The 20,074-nt window shown below is 36.2% G+C and overlaps 1 protein-coding gene across 2 annotated transcripts in view; it reads right to left on the bottom strand.

Annotated features, from left to right (window-relative positions):
- CPEB2 (cytoplasmic polyadenylation element binding protein 2) overlaps window positions 1–20,074 on the bottom strand; it is a 52,931-nt gene that overhangs the window by 20,508 nt on the left and 12,349 nt on the right. The window contains exons 3-5 of one of the 2 annotated variants that reach the window (XM_048940937.1): window positions 17,694–17,784; window positions 9,195–9,245; window positions 3,342–3,365 (exon numbers count right to left, since the gene is read on the bottom strand). In XM_048940937.1, the coding sequence (XP_048796894.1) occupies window positions 3,342–3,365; window positions 9,195–9,245; window positions 17,694–17,784 (166 nt within the window). The remainder of the gene's footprint in view (window positions 1–3,341; window positions 3,366–9,194; window positions 9,246–17,693; window positions 17,785–20,074) is intronic. The other variant, XM_048940938.1, reaches the window with a different exon arrangement.

Here is a 20,074-nt window from a genome sequence, read left to right on the forward strand (position 1 = left end):
AATAAAAATATCAAGATATTAGAAAAGCACACATTAGCTAAAGAATAAGGCAAAGAGAAATGTATTAAAACCTCCAAAGGGAAATTCAAGACTGTAAACTGACATCTCTGTAAATACAATACCTCATGCTATCTTGTATTGTAGTTACTCTGCTGCACCAAGCAGGAAAATAACAATTTGTTCTCAACTAAAGAATCTTGTTTGTAAGAGATCATATTAAGGGCTGCTTACGTGAATTTAATTAGCTTGCCTTTGGTTTAGCTTCAAGATAAAGCAATAGCTTCTACCACACAAAAGACTATTGCATGTCTAAAAATTACAATTTAATTGACCAGACAGAAATGGAAAACAATATATACACAGTAGGACCTGTCAAATGGGAATGTTGCCTCTTTTCTTTTAGAATATTCCGATTCTGCTGATTCAGCTTCTATGAAAGCAGAAGATAATTTTAACAAATGAGCATAGTGTAACACTTGAAGAACGAGTCACAGTGCTGACTGGCACTCGCTTTCTATTTTACGACAGTTGTGAAGGGAAGCCTTTGGGTGGCTCCTGACACGTAGCAACCTGCAGTGAAACTGCAGTTACCCTATGTGAGGACAAGGTAAGTCAGGTTTTTCAGGGGTTGTTGTTGCATGCCTCCTCTCCTTGTAACAAAAAATGTTCCAACTGAAAAGCTACTGCAACTGTGACATCCAAGACCACCGTAGGACAGCTCTGCAATTGCAAAGTAATCAAAACAGACACGTAGATGGCAAAGGAGATTCAGAACATGGTGTTTCTGACCCACTTGCACATACATAACCATTTTCCTGTTTGCAAATTTCAGAGAACTCCAAAGCAAAAGACCCTGGCAGTCACACATCTTCAGTTATTCAAACTTTCACTGCTTTAAGTTAGCAACAAAAATTAACCAGAGTTTCAAGTTCAGAAGTTCAAAAAAAAAAACAAAAACAAAAAACAAACCCAAACACTTTAGCAAGGCAAAATAAATACGCCAACATCAGCATTTATTCTGACACGCAATTTTTCTGTTTCTTTCTCACTTTTAAGCTATTACTATTTATTATTAAGTCATTTTGGAATTCAGCTGCTTTCCAAAAACAGAAAAAGAGCAACCGAAAAAACAACCTAGCATATTTTTGGGAAGCAAGTTCATTTTCCACCTCAACTGACCAACTTCTTCCTAGTTCGCCCACTGCAAATCAGAAGCAGTAGGTTTGTGACAGCTGTCTGCAGTAACTTAGCTGCAATCTGTGCTGCAGTCTAACTTTCACCCCATCTCAGAAAAGCCCCTTAGAAACACCTGCAGAAATTCTGTTGTAAAGCCTTGTGGCCCTACATGGATATCTGAGTTCACTACGAAAATACAGCTCATCAGAAACACTGAATGAAAACACAAATGTGCTAGAAATCAACTAAATGTAATTGTTAAGAGGATCATAAAACAGAAGCAGGATCACTGGACAGTACTGACTAACAAAGACAGTAACTACAAACTCCTTATGGTGGCATTTCATGTTTATGCCTGAAGTGACAATCTGATAGAGTGGAATGCAGCAAACACAGTAAGTCATAGCAGGCTCCATCATCCTAAAAATGGTGATGTAAGTGAAAATATGACTTGTGGGAAGCAAGTGATGGCATCCTCACTTGCCACCATAAGGATGCATTCATTTAGAACACAGATGACAGGAACAGCAGAGAGCCTTTAGAAATGGAAGCAAGGAGCTTGCGCTGATGGGGCAGAAAAGTCAGAAAGCAATGGACAATCACAGCTGGAAGAAGCAGCTAGGAAGACTCTTCTTGTAAATGACCTATTTAGACAGAAAAAGAGTAGGATCATGCTATGACAACCCCAAAAAAGAAAAGACTGCAGCAGCTGCGTAACGTGGATGTGAGTTTCAGCTATGAAGACTAATAGGAACGATCAGGTCTTATGTCTATGAAAGAATGGTAATATTTGGTTACCAATCAAGAAAAGAGGATTACAAGATTTAAATGATGTAAAAATATGCCAACTCTAATTTAATAAGTGCTGGTTAGACTGCTGCCACAGAAGCATTTAAGCTTTTTTTCTGAAACAAGCAAACAAAAGCCACACACACAAGTTAAGGATCAGTATCTCTTCAGATGACAAAAGTTACGTTTTCATTTTTCTCCAAAATTATTTTAGATAGCTCCATTTCTGACTTAAAGCATACCAAATATTTAGGAAGAAAAATCCCTACTAAACAATAATCATCAGAGGGATTTATTCTTCTCACAGACCAGAGTAAAAATCACATGACAAGGAGAATCTAAGGTCTGGCTCCCTTTACAAATTAAACAACCAGAAAGCGTTTTTGAAGCAGTATCACTGAGATCAGTTTAACTTTAATGTGGGGAAGGGTTTCCCAAAAGCAGTGTAGCTCCTCAGAGAGCTAGGATGACAGTGGAGACAATGCATTAACACATTCAGAGCAGTGCACTATTTGATCCCAAATACTTATTTCTTCCTTCTTTTCACTTTTAAATGCCTTTCATCTGAAGACAGTAAAAAGCAACTTCCCAGGCTTTCAAATCTCTCCCAAGGACTCTGAACTGGAAGGATAAGCCCTTTAAACACTTGTTTATTTTTGTTCCATGGCAGTGAAAATAATTATATGGAATCTGACACAAATTGTCAGAACAGTATGGTGCTATTACAGGCATCGATCATGGTTGACATCACCCCCCTCTAAAATGGGGCTAACAACCAACTTGTTACGAACACAGAGATCAAAACAGACAAATTCAGTGTATACCGTGAAGACTGAAAGTTATCCAAAATCTCGGTGCTTTTGCTGCAAGTTTTCATAACAACCACAGGTTACATCCTCATATAGTTGAACCAGTACTGTTTTTCTACAGTCAGTGCACATAAGCTGACTTACACTACAAGGTATTCATTGTTTCCAGAGGATCGTCCATTAGATTTCTTACCAAGCTTATGAAATGTTGTCAAGATTCACTCTACACAATCACTTACACAGAAGCAAATGAAGACAAGTTAGGACAATTAGCAAACCACATACTTATAAAGGAGGCAAAAACTGGAAGCAGTTACCATTAGCACGAACAAAATTATGATTAGAGCCACAGTGTTTTAACTGATTAAGGGATTTGTAATTCAAAATTTAAGAAGAGGTCAATGATCCAAACAATCCACCCCTTCTTCCCTCGCACCCGCCAATTTCCCCATATTAAGGAAACATGCAGACAAGCATTTATAATAAAACATCTGGATTAATTAATCGTAAGGATCAGTAACAGCTCCGTCAGAATTAATTGTACTGTAACAAACAGAAGTGAGTTACCTCGTCTTCGCCCATAACTCCTTGCTGCATGTAAACAAAGGACAAATTGTCAAATGTCAAACAACTCTGTTATGCCCACATATTAAAATATTTATCATACTAAAACTATGTGGGTGAGCAAAAAATAAAAATCTGCATCGCGATTTGCCGTCAGTAACTGCAGAAAAGACTGCAATAAATTAAAGTCTCTCTGAAATATAATTCTGTTTCACTACCAAACTGATGTCAGAAGTAGCTACGAGAATTATAGTTTGAAATACAGCAATGTTGCACAAACGTTAAGTATTCAGTGTGCCTTTATACTTGATCTGAACTTCACGTTAATTACAGAAAAATAAATTATGGTACATTTATAGTTAATCTCCACGAATGCTATTTGTATCTTATACAAGTGTCTAAGTAACACAAAGGGTACTGAAACTATAAAACGGAATATATTGCTTTAAAAACCATGTAGCAAGCATTGCATTAATCACAGAAACATCCTGGTCCACGGAACAGTTTGTACAGTCCTTTCAGTGACAATGCAAATGCTATGACCTTCCTTTTTCATGAAAGGACCTAGCAGAAAATTAACCGCAAGGTTTTGTTTCAAACAAAAGGCTCCTTGTGGTGGCAAACAAAATCAGGGCACAAGTCACAAGAAACAGCATTGTACCAAAAACACTACACAAAGGCAATGCAGCAATTTCTGACGGACTGCAAGGAAATCCAAGGTTTGCCTAACTTTTGAGTTTTGCAAGATTCTTAAAGAGATCGTGCATTATAGCTACTGCCTCTGTCCTGACTGCTGCTCAGCCTGGAGGTTAAGAACCTAAAAACAGACGGATTACTAATACAAAAGCTACTGAGTTATGTGCAGTTTTTTCAGTTTCACTTCTACAAAGTATTCTCAATTCCTGTTTCTCAGATATGCAATCTGAGAAAGATGACTTCAATCACTGCAGTACTGTAGTTAAATACCCAAATAGATTACTGCAAAACACCTTACAATGACACTCACAAACTAAGATTACTGTGTTCCTGCATTACTGTTTTGATTTTACTGGGACTTCATGCTTAGATTTCTCCTAAAATGCAACTTTGCTGCTGAGACACTGATAGTCATGCAGCCTCATGAGCTCAATGACTCGTGCATGTCATTCACTGTTCCATTTCCACAATATTAAACCCTTACATGCTGATACTTCCCCTTTGCATTTAGCGAGAATACATTTTTGTTCTCTCCATCCCTCTCCACTAGGAATTCAGTGGATTGCTTATGGAATTCTAAAAGCATCTCTTGCATTTCCCCCCTTAGAACAGATCTTTCTTACATAATATTCAGTATATTTCTAACCAACTTGCATTGAATATTCTTTTGAATTTATTTTCCTTCATCTGAAAGCATTACAATTAATTACAATAATCTTTTGCTTGAAGTTTTTCCATAATCTCCCTCTTTCTATTGTAACCCAGAACAAAAAAGCCGAGTTTCAACTAACAAAACAGAAACACCTAAATCCTCCTTTCCCACACGAAAATAACACCCACAGAATACAATATATCCTTCTACGGAGGATCTGATTAGCTGTCCTACTAGGGGATGCTGCATGCAAGTCCAACTTCGGACTTGTTACCATCTGAAGTCAGGCACTTTCAAGACACGCAGCTTGGCCACTGCTGCAGCAAATAAGAATCTTTTGTGATTCTTAGCCAAAGAGACTCCCACATAGCATTACAAGTAGCGTCACCAAGTCCCCGTCTAACCCCTTGTACTCCTTTGTTTTTTTTCCCATTCCCTTCCACAAATAAAACTAGAGTAAGAGGGAAAATGTGAGTGCATCACATCCACAGCAATGAGCACACTGGCACATTCCCCCTCAAAGAGTAATATGGAAATACATTTTAGCAAGCATCTTCTGGCACAAAGCCTTAGCAATTTTTCTCCTCTTCTGCAACTACTTCTCTTTAAGCATTTTAAAATAGCAGCAATTTTAGGAATAAACACAGAAGGGTTATTAAAATCCTAAAAAAAAAAAAAAAGCCACAATGCAATTCAGCTTAGAAGAATAATTGCTGCAGTATTTTATATAGAGAAATGACAGTGATACACCAAAGGTATCTGTTTATCTTCTGCGTGTTCTTTGCATAGGCAAAACAATGACACCAGAGAAAATGGGAAAATAATTGTATTTGAAATTTTCACAATATTTACTTCACTTGTATGGCAAACCCCTTCTCTCCTAGTACTTATCTCTTTTGTCCATTTGGACTGCAAACCAGTTTGGACATGGATTTTTTGCCACTTGACTGCAGAAATCTCCTTGAATCCCACTCCGAAGGCACTACTGCAATAAATGTGAACACTGATACCAAAATGTAGGGTTCTGCAAAGCATGCTATTTTTTATGATTTTTATCCATGGCTTAGGACCATGACCACAGTGGATCTACTACAGATGACAGGCTCTTGTCAGACTGCTTCCCCACTCACTAAAAATATGATGCTACTGTGAACATATTCTTTCTAGATTCATGAAAGTTCAGTATTTTCATGTCCCCAACATACATATTGCTGCCTCCCAAAATTATTGTTTCTGAGAATAATCCCAATGAACCATGCTTTTAGTACGAAGTGAATAATGAGATATTCTTTTAGGTTCAATCTAGATTAAATCAAATATTCTTCTGTATTTATTAAAATACCGTGTTTGTATTATACCCATCAGAAGTGGCCTAACTATACACATTTTGTATATTTGATTGGATATATATTTATAAATACAGTTTTTATATGGTTTTATATAAATGTATTTAACATACACATTTAATTATCATACATGTTCAGAGAAATGAACGTGGAGGGAGATCTCTGCAGAAGGCGAGTCACTTGTAGTTAAAGGTGCTTTACAACAACAAAATAGAGATTATACTTCCTCCTTTCCTTCCTGATCTTGTTCAAAGTATAAGTCATACAGACATAATCTTTGTATCCTTCACTCTGTAATGATGAATATCCTCCCCAGCCAATGCAAGATTTCATAGGCAACCACGAACTTTATGATATCAAGTAAATAAAATGCTGTTTGCACTTCACAGTTCTGATGCACACGATCAGATGGGGAAAGTGAAGTAATGAAGCCTTTTTGTTATCTATTTGTTACTTAAAGAAATCCATCAATTATAGCAGAATTTTTCAAGAGCAGAGTAACAGAGGTAGGTGCCTAATTCCCATTACATTCCATCAGATTTGGGTGCCTAAACACTATTTAGATTCTTTGAGAAGTCACATGTTTACAGATTTTAAGGCTGAAAGAGATCATTATGACCATTCAAGTCTGGCATTCGTAACTGAGTACAGAATTTCTTATATTCATAAATCTAATAACTTCTGTTTGAAGTAAAATATTTTTCTTAAAAGCACCATCAGCCTTAAGCATCTCCGAGTGGTAGAAAGCCTCTTGACGCAGTGATCGAATAGTGAATTATCACAGAATCATAGAACGGCTTAGGTTGCAAGGGGCCCTAAAGATCCAGTCCCCTGCCATGGACAGGATTGCAATTACACTAATAAGTCTCAATAGCCATTTAAAAATGCATTAGAACTATAAAGGAGATAGCCCTTAAAGGTGAAAAACACTCTAAAACTCTCACACTTGGACACCTGCTACAAAAAGAATCTAAGATTGAATTGTCAATTAAAGACATACTCAAGTAACACCATTCCAAAGCATCTTTACTTTTCAGAGCGGTTGTAAAAAAACCCTTTTAACAGCTTGAGCTGAAACAGATAAATAATTATATATAATTTATAAAAACATAAATCAGCTTTCCTTCGGTTCATTTCATTAATTTAAATAATGAAATCTGTAAACATTAAGTACACATTAAGTGACGTGGAAAGTATCCACCATTCAAAAAGAGGAAAGCAAGTTAAAATCATTTTTATCTAGAAATGTTCAGTCTCAAGATGGTTGATGGTAAAAATGTTGCTGCTTTTTTTTTTTTCACGAAGGACAGGTGTTACTGCAGTGACTACAACACTGATTTTCTCAAATGTGAGTCTCTATGCATCATCAATTTTCCTTTTCCAGATTCCTCTCTGTCCATGGAACCAATTAAAGGGATACTGCAAATCATTCATTTTAACTCACTTCAGCAGACAAAAATGAAGTCTGCAACTTATTTCACAAGTGTTCAAATTGTGATTCTCCTTACCACATACACAGAGAAAGCCCTTCAATTACTGCAAAGAAAGAAAGGCTGTGACAGAGTCTGAAACAGCTGGAGCTTCCCTGAAGCTGTTCTTTGTGTTTCTAGTTTCTAGCTGTAAACAGGTGTAGTTTAGATGCTCCAGCCTCACACAGCTCCAGACAGTGCATACAACAGCACCTTAGATTGTCCAGATGCATTGCAGGAAGGTTAGGCATCCAACAAAAGGCTCTGAACCAAATTTGAGAGGGCATACCTAAAAATTAGGTGTGTTACAACACCTGTCTTTTAGAAATGGTTATTTTTATCTCATTTACTAAAGGTTGTATGTAATACTGCAGCTTTTACAAAGGACAGCTGTTATACTGAATGCTAGCTTTCAAACATCAGCAAAAATCTCATCAGCATTAATAACAAACCAAAGTACTTCTCAGTGCACAGTATAGCTCTGCGGTAAGGCTTCCAGGATAGTCTGGCACCACAGACAAACATTCTTCCAGTGTCACCAATAAAAACAAAGAGTTTTTTTTCAAGATATTCCATATTCCACTTGCATCAGCACTATAAAAGGAGAAGCTCACCATTCTAAGCATTAAATTTTATTTTTTTTTTTAAATATGAGTAACTTGCCACAAAATATTTCAAAATATAAATATTTCAAAATATATATTAATCATAAGATTAATTAATGTTTAATGCCTTCCCACCTGACGTTTCATTATAAATCAGGAGAAAATCACAATGGAATAAACACTGTCACAAAAGGAAATCATTATTTTCCATTTTGCATCCATTTGCACAAGTGTAAATGATGGTGCAGAAGGGGAAGGCAATAAAATAATAAAAAAACAAAGCTCCACAGAACCACAAACCTGAAGTACCTATCCCGTTTGTATTTTTCACAGATAGTTTTTTACTGGTAACATTTAGACCCACCATTATCCAATAATTAAAAATGAGAAAAATGTAATTGCATTGCATACATGAGATTCAACTTTTTCTAATCTTGTGAATCTGTGGCATTATAGCTCTAATTTTTCCCAATGTAGAAAACATTTGTGCGCAAAACCCCTGATTTATTATTGACTTAGATGGATTACCAAGCTCTGCTTCCTTCTTTAGCCTTGAACAAAGGCTAAAGTTCATGCCTTCACTGAGTAGCAGATGTTCACGAAGTTTGACCTACTGGGAGAGGAGCGTGAACGTGAACTCTAACTGCAGTGTATTTTACAGTTAGAAACGTATCTGACAAAGCCACTTAAGAAAAGAAATATTAGACCACATAAGTGTAATAAAAAGTATATAGTTTACCCTGTATCTACACAAGATGCATTTCTGACTTCTTATTTTTTCTAATTCTCATTCCAGCATGCTAGTTTTTTTGCAGAGCTTTGGAGAATGTTATTCTCACGTGCTTGAGAACAAAAAAGAATAGTGCATCCTTAAGTATTTCAGATTTCAAATAAGCTAGAAATAATGAAAGGCTGTTGCAAGATTAGCTGTTGCCATTCAGCTCTGAAAAATGGCAACAGTCCCATCAGTGTTAAAGACTAGAGGCAAGTAATTCAATAACAGAATATAATAGCATAATTTTGTACCAACATGTCAGATTTAAACTAAGCTAGAGATAATTAGAAACTGTTATAAGATTAGCACTTACCATTTAACATCAGAAGATTGTCAGTCCCTGGATGTGGATAACTCAAGCGACCTTAAAAGAAAGCAAAAAGCAAAGAATAAAACAAAGCAAATGCAGAGGTATTAATTATTACGCTAGAAAATGGTAATACCACAACGAAATGAAATATCACTTCTTAGAATTTAAATATAAACTCTATTTCCAGTTTGCCTAAGGGAAATAAAGAGCTAATATTTAACTCCAAGCACATTAACCAACAATACCCTTGACCCAAGTTAAAGCTGACAAGAACAGACTTCTTAACCTTAATTCTCTGGTCATAAGATCTGCAGCGCGCTTTAGGATCAGCTCCAATAGGATAAAGCCACTTTTTGTTTCATGACACCCAGAAATAGTGCTGACTGCTTTCGTCTTCTCCTTCATACTGATTGTGAATAACTGTACTATGCACACTGCTTAACAGAGTGGCACTTCTACAGTTTAGTGCCTCTCCAATGAACCGATGCAAGAAAAAAACACGTCAACATGGATTAATATTAAGGCATTCAGAACTTATTAACCAATTTATGATTGCATCTTGGTGCTTTGCTTATAAAAATCGTATGTAAGATTTTTTTAGTAAGTCTGGCAAAACCAGAGTACTGGCTTACCTGCAGAATTAAAAAAAAATTAATATGATACACCACATTTTCCCTCAAACACCCATCCAATGAAAATTACACAAAATCTCACATCCTGACATTACAATTTTTCAAGTATTGCATTTTACTACATTCGTAGTATGTTGTACTTCTACAGCTGTGTCTGCTTTCAAATGCACTGTCGAAGCATCTCTTCACTCCAATTCCTTTTTATTAAAGACGACTTTTTCCATTTACAGGAAGCTGCAAACATACCAGTAGTGCACACTGACCTAGAGAGAAATTTACAATAGCTGCTGTGTTTAGAAGTGAGCTTTTAAATGCAAAAAAACCCAAGCCTGTATTTTCCTATGAAAACATACTTGCTTGTATGTAATCCTTAAATACATATATATATTTAATCTTTTTGAGTAAACTAGAACATTTGTTGAGACAAATAGAATGCAGACTGTATGCAATGCATGTTTAGAACTGAGACAAATTTAAAGGGGAATATATATGCAGATGGCTTGCAAATATTAGTAGGATGCTGTAGATAATCATACTTTAATAAGGCTTTCTGAAAAGAAACAATGCAAAAAAAGGAGAATGAAAATCAAAGCAGTCATCTATGTGTTAAACTTGTCTAACAATCCAAATCACACTTTTCATTTTTCCCTCTACTGGCAATTTCTTGAAATAGTATTTGGGGTCCAAAAGGACACTTGGGGATTAAATAAATAATTCTTTTGCAGGAAAAAAAATTAAGTAACAGTGCTTAAATTTTGCTTTTTCCCCTTGAAAAACAAACATGAGAATTTTATATCCAAAAACATAGAAAAATTAGTGATAATTACGAACTCTTCCACTTAAAACAGCAAGATTAAAACCCCAAGTTATACAGTTACTCTCTTCCAACAGATTCCGTTGATATTAGAATGTACATTAATGGAGTGGCTGAAGAGAGGTGAGATCTCAGCCTATTTGTTTTACAATTTGGAAAGCTTAGGTGAATCCATCTGGAAGAGTTCTACAGCCTTCTCTAACTTTTACTGAACTTTTAACAGGCTTAGGCAAGATATTAAAAAAAAAAAAATAACGTTTCTGGAACAGTAAATATTCCATGCCTCTAGAAAGGCATGCTGGTGTTAACAAGAAATGCAGAGAGAAGAACGCTTCCTTAAATTGCAAGCTGGGAGCTGCCAGTGGTTTGCTCAGCCTGGCTTTTAAGAAGTCACCTCGCTTTTCTTCTTAGTTGGTCTCTAAAATTAATACTCATTTGGCTAACAGCAAGAATTTACTGTCACCAGCATCTTTATACGTAGAAGTATTTGCAACAAACACTGCGAGAGGTTTCTTGATGTAGAACAAGAATAGAAATTATGAGAAACAATCATCTCTTGTTGAATCTGCCCGAGTCTTCGCTGACATTCTCTTTGTTCTTTACATAAATAGCTCATATATAAATATAAATGTTCTCATTTAGTGAAGGAGATAAAGGACACATACCCTAATTACAACAGAAAGACAGGTAAGATTTAAGGCCTATCATAAGAGAGAACCCCACCAATACCAGTATCTACAGAAGAAAGCTGTTTTAGAAGATTCATTCTGGGTTTACCACTACATTTTTGCATTCTTTATACTTTTTCCCCTCTAACTCCGTGAATAAACTGCACCTGTAACAAAAAGCGCCAAACTGAGAAAGCTGAAATAATAAAGTGCTTCTCAAGAAGCAATGGGCAGAGCTGCACTAAGGAGTGCTCTGCCTCTACTGGGCCCACCACTCCTGTGTCAGGCTTATGAATCAAACACAAAAAAACACATCTTGCTGCTCTGAAGATGAATTTGCTAACTCAGATAATACTTTGAACATTAGAAGAGGAAAATAAGTAACGCATTTCGCACAAGTACTGCTGTACTGATATTTATGTCTAGTCTTAGTCTAAAAGTTATTTCAGTGAAATAGCATTTGGTCATTTAAATATAGATATGTCATTCTGGTGAACCTAATACCTGCATTTCATTATCTTTGTGTAGCACTTGGGTTTTACAATCTTGAAAACATTTTTAAGGTTTTCTCACTTTTTCAAAACATAACCACTGCTGTTTGTTATGTTAACTTCAGTTCTTCTGCCTCAGCCTAATCAAGGAAGTAAATCAGTGTTTCTAGGGAGTTCACCTGAGTTTAATGGTATGAATAAACTCAGAAAATTTCCTATGTGGAATTACGTGAGAGATGAGTCTCATACAGAGTTCAGACAACTCCAATTTGTTTTAGAATAGTGTAGAATGGATGCATACAATATTAAATCTCACGTAAAATATCAATATATAATAGAGAACAAGGGCACATCACCTTATATCAATTTACTTAGCTATTACGTTTTAGTTCCTACTCATCTCTTTCCGCTGAATGCTGTTTAATGCTGTTAAATTGCCCTCGCCACAAATCCCATCTATTCCCTTCTTACCTCAATGTCAGTAAACATGAACTGTATGACCATTCAATACTTATTCTAGTTATTCCAGTGGTTTCTACTTGCTTTAAAATAATTTCAATTAGATAGAAAGATGCTACACTAGTTTAAAACAACAACTACAAATTAGCAACAGAATTATCTACTAATAAATAATAGACGTATTTCCTGAGAAATGAAAATCACTTCACTGACTGCCTACAGAACAGAGCTCTACAGCACCCACAATTAGTACCAGACTGCCACTTGAAAAAAATACAAGGGCTAGTACTACAGTACTCCATCACAAACTGTCACATTGTAGAAAGTTTCTCTACAAAAGCCTGAGTCTAGGAACTTCAGCACATCTCCACTAATTATTCTCCTGCACCATAGCCAAATTCAGAATAGCACTGCCAAGGAGACATTTCTTATGTAATAGATGTGCTATTAAATTCAATCCCCTCTTCCACATCTACACCAGCAATGTTAACATACCTGGTTGGTATGTGTATCTCACAACATTTTCTTCCATAAGGAGGGAAAAAAACAAGCTTGCAAATTAGCTTTAGCAGGCCAATTTATCCACTACATCCAATTAAAAGTCTTGATAATAAAAATGACAAGGAAAGAGTAACAAATGTGATTTTGATTACATGTCTGTAAGCACATGTTACTAACACGACGTTTTTTTCTCCAGGCTTCTGAGCATCCAGACACAGTTGCTCTTACTGTTCATTTTAAGACAAATTCCTATCTACTATTGGAAATGCACGCTTTCTGTAGGACTCCCTAAATATTAAAACATTTGGATTAGACCTAAATTTACAGTGACCACTTGAAACGCTCCTGGCTCACAGCTTCACAAGTTTGATGTTTCATTGTCTGCATCCCTCTCCTTTTTTTCCCCCCTAAGTTTCAAACGATTGAATGAAGAGATAAGAATCACAAATTTCTTCCCCACTTTCTTTTTTTCAGTATACATCTTAATTAGAAGAGAAAAATCTTCCATGTTAAGCTTCTCCCACACTCCTTTAGCAGACAGGGAATGGCTGAGTTTCAGCAGTTTCAGAAAGCTCCATTTTTGTATTGGCATAGATAAGACAACAGCACAAATCCATGTTTGGACAACACCTAGTTACAGAAAGCCTAGCTACTACACTTTCACATGCTTGTGTAAGAATTATGTAAGCCTGAATGAGGCCAAATGTGCTGTCTGTGACAGTCCATGTGTTTAGGCAAATGAGTCTATCAGACTTAAACAGGAGGATTCCCCCCCCTCAGTTTCTAAGAAAGAAATCTACAGAAAACATTCTGAATGTATGATTTCAAAACCTCCTATAGAACAAAAAGAAAAGTTTCTCCTTCTCAGCTTTTCATTCTGCCTCAGAAACCCTTTTTGGAGTAGGATTTGAATTACCCCAGGATAGAACTGCATAACTATAAGTCTTACTGCTTCCTAATATAAAATATAAAACAAAATTATTTGAAAACAACAGTTGTCAGATCCAAAGAAAATGTTTTCTACTATGTTGTTCAGTCACTGCTGCCTTTTCTTTATACTTCACTGGGTGTCCTCCAGCAGGTTGCTTTCAAAAGCAGCACACACAGAACAGCTGAAAAGCTTCACTAAATTAATTGAATGGGAAAATAAAAATAGAAAAGAGCAACGTAAGTGCATCAAGTTATTTTCCACAAGTCACTCAGTATTTTATTATTATTTTTATTACTAGCTATATAAGACGGTATTATTTCAGTTCCCCCTCTTCTCCTCACCACAAAAGCATGAAAAAAACTTCAACTCCTCTTTCCTATAAACAAACTTCATATTTGTTCTTGTTACTCCTATTAGCATGACTAATTGAAGTTCTGTACTCTCTTGTATCCAGCTTGTAGAGCTGGAAGAGAGCTGGTCAGAAAAAAACAACTGTAAATAAAGTATCAGTATTACTGCATTACTCAAGAGAAGTTTTTATAATGTATTGAAATCACCATTACCTTCAATAGAAAAGTGCTTAAAACAGTAGATAATAAATTCCATAAAATCACCTGCTTCACAATTTGGATACATATTCCATGAAAAATATAACTAATTCTTTTACATTTTTTTCCATAATTTGTCTTAGACCAAACATTGTGGCTTTTCTGTTTCTGAATAAAAGTTTGCTACATCAGGAAAGACTCGCCTTAGGGGGGAGGTTGATAAAAATACAAGTATGCAACAGTTCTATCTTTGTTCTAACAATATTCTGGTATTTTAGGCTCACTTCCACCCTTCTAAGTGTTAATAAAAGAATAAAAAGGACATTTAGGAACAAAGGTGTAAAAAGGAATTAATTCAGCCTTTATTTACTTTGGTTTAAGTTCTAATGATTGGAATGGGTAATCAACTACCATTTTACAAAGTGGATTTTGAGAAAACAACTTGGGAAGATTAGTTTTAATAGGATCAATATCTTTGCCACAACAATTAGTGAATTCAAGCACTTCTTCCCTCCTAGACTACCTTGAAATGTCTCACCGAATTCCAAAAACCCTTTATTTTGGTTGTGTCCGTAGCTAGACTAAGCTTCATCTAAGAGAAGCTGAAACTACACATCTGTAAACAACTTTTGGCAGGCATAAGGTTAGCTTTCAGTGAATCACATTTGAAAGAAAAGTTTGTCAAGTTCATGAAAAGCAAGAACTGTGAAATCTGAGTTTCTTCTAAAATGAATCTTCAAATGCAAAACCTGGAGCTGTGAGCTAGTGGTACGCACTGTGTCTGTTCTGCATTGTGCAAAATCTGAGACAAGATGCTTAGTCATACTCCAGATATTGTAAGCAGCTAAATCCGAAACACGTGCTTAAAATTCCAGGGACTTTCATTTTACTGCTGTGGTCAGATATAAAAGATGCATTGTTTCAGTGTGCTTAGATTGCTGAAAAACTTGTCACAAAAATATTCTCTAGTTATAAAAATATTCTTTCCTTACAACAAAGTATGCTACATATTAGTAAGAATAAAAAATATTTTCAATCCTGTGCATTATGCAAGCAGATATGATGGGCTCGTATTTAAATGTCAGATTTGCTGTAGTGAAAAGAAATGCCACAGGGACTGAAATAACAAAATCAGTGTTTCATGGTTTGTTAAAAAAAAAAAAAAAAAAAGTTACAGTTGCTAGGAGGCTACAGAAATGCCAACTAATGGTGACTAAACATGAGAGGGATAGAGAGTGAGTGAGAAGCTATTCCTGGATGCGTTTTCTGCTTCCCGCTGCCAGTCAGTAAAATCAATGAGGAATATTTCCCTTGTCTCACTGCTAAAAATGTAACCGTTTTAATTAAAATAATAACTTCCAAAGGAAAAAAAAATGCATCTTCATCAATCTATTTAAATAATAGCACACGATTACTCCATTAAAATTCAGCTGGTGTGTGCATTGTTCTCTGGCACTCAAACAAAAAAAGAAGAAAAGAATTTCCTTTGAATTCATCGCTATCTATGGCTTCCATCTGTTTTAGTTCAAACAGAAAACTTTGCAGAATTTTCACTGGAAGGGTACGATGGTAAAACTGTTAAAAGAAAAATAAGTCTGTCAACTATAGACTGAAACCATACACTCGTGTCCCTAGAAAGCTCAGAATAACTATGGAACCTTCACTGAGTTTTTCAAAAATGTCTATATATGGACATATTTTACTTCATCTTAAAAGCTTTGTCTTGCCTTATTCTCACTAAAAAAATAGTACTGGAAAGATACAGTTTTCACATAGCGTATCATAATGAAATATGATGAGAAGAATAAAAATAGGGCTCTTGTGTGTTTAGTGTGCCTCTGAGAACCCTTCTACATTATAAAACCAAAATGAAAACAAGAGAACTGGTAGGGGCACAAAGCAACCACTTCCATTTGTCCCATCGGTGCACAGAAGAAGTGAAGAAACAGGCTGGTTCTCAGGCACGTGAGAGATGTCACTGGTATGTTATAATAGAGGACACACGCTCTCTAATTCTAGTAATGATCCTGATGGTAGACTTGGGTTCAGATAACAAAAAAAATATTGGTCCTGAGTGTAGTGAATTCGTTACCTTGTCTGTGATGACATGCATGTGCTTTCAGTGCACAGCTGTTACCACAGGGTTAACATTCACAGGTTTCAACCTCTTTGAGTTACTTTGTAATGTAATAAAGATGCAGACTGGACAGAAACTGAACTTACTGGTAAAACGTAATGATAAAATCATTAAAATGGAATTATTCCTCTGTAAGTATCATGAAACAAGAAGTCAGATTTAAGAACAACTAACAAAATTTAATTTCAGCTTCCAGTCTAACGGAGGAAAATGAAGCAGCTAACCAAACGCTACGTACTTACTGATGCTTAGCAGAGATTTTTAGTTTGGAAAGAAAAAATGCAACACAAAACCTTTTGGCTTCACGCTATAAATCTTCAACTGTTACAGGCTGTACTACAGATCTTCCAACTGAACACAGATCTTACTAAACAATGAATAGACTCTGTCTTCCACATTATAATAACACACACTTCTATGTATAACTTCAATATATATTAAGCTTAGGGACCTCTAGAATTGAAGTATGGATGGGGGTAAATAACTGCATGAATAGAGGTTGTTTGCTTTTTTTTTTTTTTTTTAATTGCTCCAATACTGAGACAGAATTTGGCATAGCAACTCTGAAGTCTTAGATAGTTTTAAAGTTAGACTGTGTCAGTCTAGTTATAGCACCACAAATAAAGTAGTATTTGATAAATCCAAATAAAGCTGTTTGAGCTCTACAGTTCAGTGATAAACCCCTTGTGAGAATAAGTATAGAACAACAACTTAATACAATGAGTTACTGTACAATGAACAGAGAAGTTAAAATTGAAGGTCACACATATTCACTATTTCAGCAGAGCCCAGAAGAGTAAGAGGAACCCACATTCTAAAGCAAAGTGTACTTCTGGACCTCTTAGAGCTAACAGAAACCAGACAACTCCATGCATTAACATCTTTCGTGGGCTCTGAAATTGACATCATTTTCATATCGGCTTCCACCGCAAAGAATAGGGAAGACTCACTGAAAGTGTTTTGATTCTCCTCCCACCTCCTTTTGGCTTGCTGCAGCAGATCAGCGTGTCTTTATAAACTGAGGTAGAACTCCTTGCAGCAAATAAGTCAATTTCAGATAAACCTAGCTACGAATTTTTTGGGCAGAGGAAGAAAGTTGGAGTGGGAAGGAAATAATACCTGTGAAGACACTAAAGCTTAAATTTTTAAACATCTGTAAATCCGTATTTTCAGGAAAATGCAGATTGAGACTGACCTTCTATTTAACTTGAGAAAATAATTCATATTTTAATACGAACCTAGAAACTAAATTAGCAAGCAGTGTTAATTCAAATCCGCAGAATGGATGACCCTTTTTTCTTTATTTAGCATAGTAACATACCTTTAAGTGGATCATGCTCTGCTCTCATAATGTCAATAAGGGAGTTTTCCAAAGAGTGCATATTCAGACTGTCATACATTCTATTTCGATCCTAAAAGAGAACAAAATCCTTAGTATTGGAATACAAATTCTATACTTTTTTTTTAACAGGAAATTTGATAGGAAGACATAAGTGCCAGCTAAAGACTATATGCTCAGATACTCTAAAGATGGATAGCAATACAAAAACTTAAGGTATATTAATTTATTAACAGTAAGTTTAATAGTTTAATTAAAATGTAAAACTAGAAATGCACTTCAAAGAACTCCTCTGTATATGCACTTTGATAGACTGTTTCTTTCAGAGGATCTGCTTTAATCAGTGCTAAAGATCCACAGCAGAGCTCAGCATTCAGTGGTTTAATGAAGGAGGCTAATGTCTCAATTTAATTTAATGCAGAAGTTAAACAGCGAGTAAGGTCCCAACCTTAGTCAGGGATCTAGAGGAGGAGATGGACAGCCACAAATGAAAGATAGCATTTTCTTGGTGCTTTGCTAAGTATCTCTCCTAGGCACGCATGCCCCTGCTGAGACTGCACTCCCTGGTTTCTGGGTCATTAACCTGAGACCCCTTGGCATGCAAAGACATGACTTAAAAATGGTCGAAGCTAAACGGTTCAAGGTTGGAAAATTAAAGCTAAACTATGAAAGAAAATGTCACAAAGCTTACTAAAAGATTATCAGCCTTCCACAGAACATTTTTCTTTTTGCAAGTGCTAATAAGAAAAGTTACCATAATGCCTGATAAATATTTTCACTGAATAGAAAGTATTACAATAAACTACAAATATTTTCACCAATTTAATGTTTAACTCAGACATTTTCTCCTGCATTTTTAATGCCTCAAAATTGCACAGATAGACGAAAAAAAGGATTACTTGAAACTTCTTTGGTCTTTTTGGAATACCTTCAGAGACTGAAAATAGTTTGCGTAAAACCTTAATCTCCTCGACTTGCAAGGCTTCTGGCTGGCCTGTATCATACTTAAGGCACGATTACAGGATTTTATTATTATCTCCTCTGTGATTGCACTACAGTAACTCTGCAGAGTTAGGAACACACTGCACCTACCTCATGACTGTTAAAATTCTTTAATGCTACAGCCAGTACATACATAATAGGACAGAAGGGTTCTGACCCACATTTCCCATGACAGTTCAACAGAGTTGAGATGAATTCAAACTATGCCCTTCAGTAAGAAGGGACTCTTCAATAACAGGGCTGAAAAAAAAGCAAGCTTTGAAAGAGATGTTTTCCCTGAGTCAGAAACCATGATCTATGAACAGCTCTGCGAAACCAGCCATGATCAAACTGAAACGTGACTTTCACCCTTCTTTGAAAGGTTAGTCAATGTGTCATAACATTAGAATGAAGAAGATGCTGTCTTTACAAGCTCTCTCTCTCTCCTCATGCAACTGCTAAAAGCAGTGGATTTTTGTAGCTATCACAGAATAAAGACAGTAGGATAAAAAGTCTGTATGTTTATTTGAATGCTTTTTTTTTTTTTTAATTGAAACCTTATGATATTCTAAAAGAAAAAAAAAAAAATCACTACATTTTATCTCCTTTCATGCCCCAAACTAAGTGCCACTGACAGCTTGAGGTGATTTGGGTATGAATGAGTCTCCTGTAGTATTTGAGTTCACAGCAACCTCATTTTGAGACTACTAGGCTTTCATTCAGTTCTCTGGTTGTCCTAAGCAGAAGCAGAATTAAAGTGAAATGACTCATTGGCTTTCATGCCCCTGCAGGTTTATTTTTCAATAGCCATCTATGAAAAAAAGCCGCTCACTACAGCGAACCTGCTTTCAATGGAAGGTGTGAGCTGTGACAATGCTGCATCTGATGTCCCTCAGCAACAAGCACTCAGAAGACAACACAGTTTTTAAGGAAGTCTTAAATTCAGCTGACTTCTGTACTTGTACTGTAGGCAGTAGATGCTCTTGCAAAACCCAGTGCTGAGTAAACAAAACGCACACTTCACTACCTTTGTAGCCTATGAAGTAAAAGAACCAGTATTTGTAAAACAGAACAGCACGTGTAAGAGCTCATCTTCGGTACAGGCTCACTCAGGAAAATTTTCCTCATTTTTGATCATGAGATAGATGACCATCTGGTGGTGCCCAGTACCAGAATGGGGCAACAGACACAAACTGGAAAACAAGAGAAGGCACTTCCACGCTGCACAGTGACAGAGCACGGACTGCCTAGAGGCTGCGGCATCTCCTCCTTGGGGATCCCCAAACGCTGCCTGGATGTGGGCCTGAGAACCCAGCTCTGAGTGTCCCTGTTTGGGCAGGGGTTTGGCCAGGTCTGATGGATGCAGACATCGCTGCCAGCCT

The sequence above is a fragment of the Lagopus muta genome, chromosome 4 (assembly GCF_023343835.1).
Source record: "Lagopus muta isolate bLagMut1 chromosome 4, bLagMut1 primary, whole genome shotgun sequence".
Taxonomy (NCBI): Eukaryota; Metazoa; Chordata; class Aves; order Galliformes; family Phasianidae; genus Lagopus; species Lagopus muta.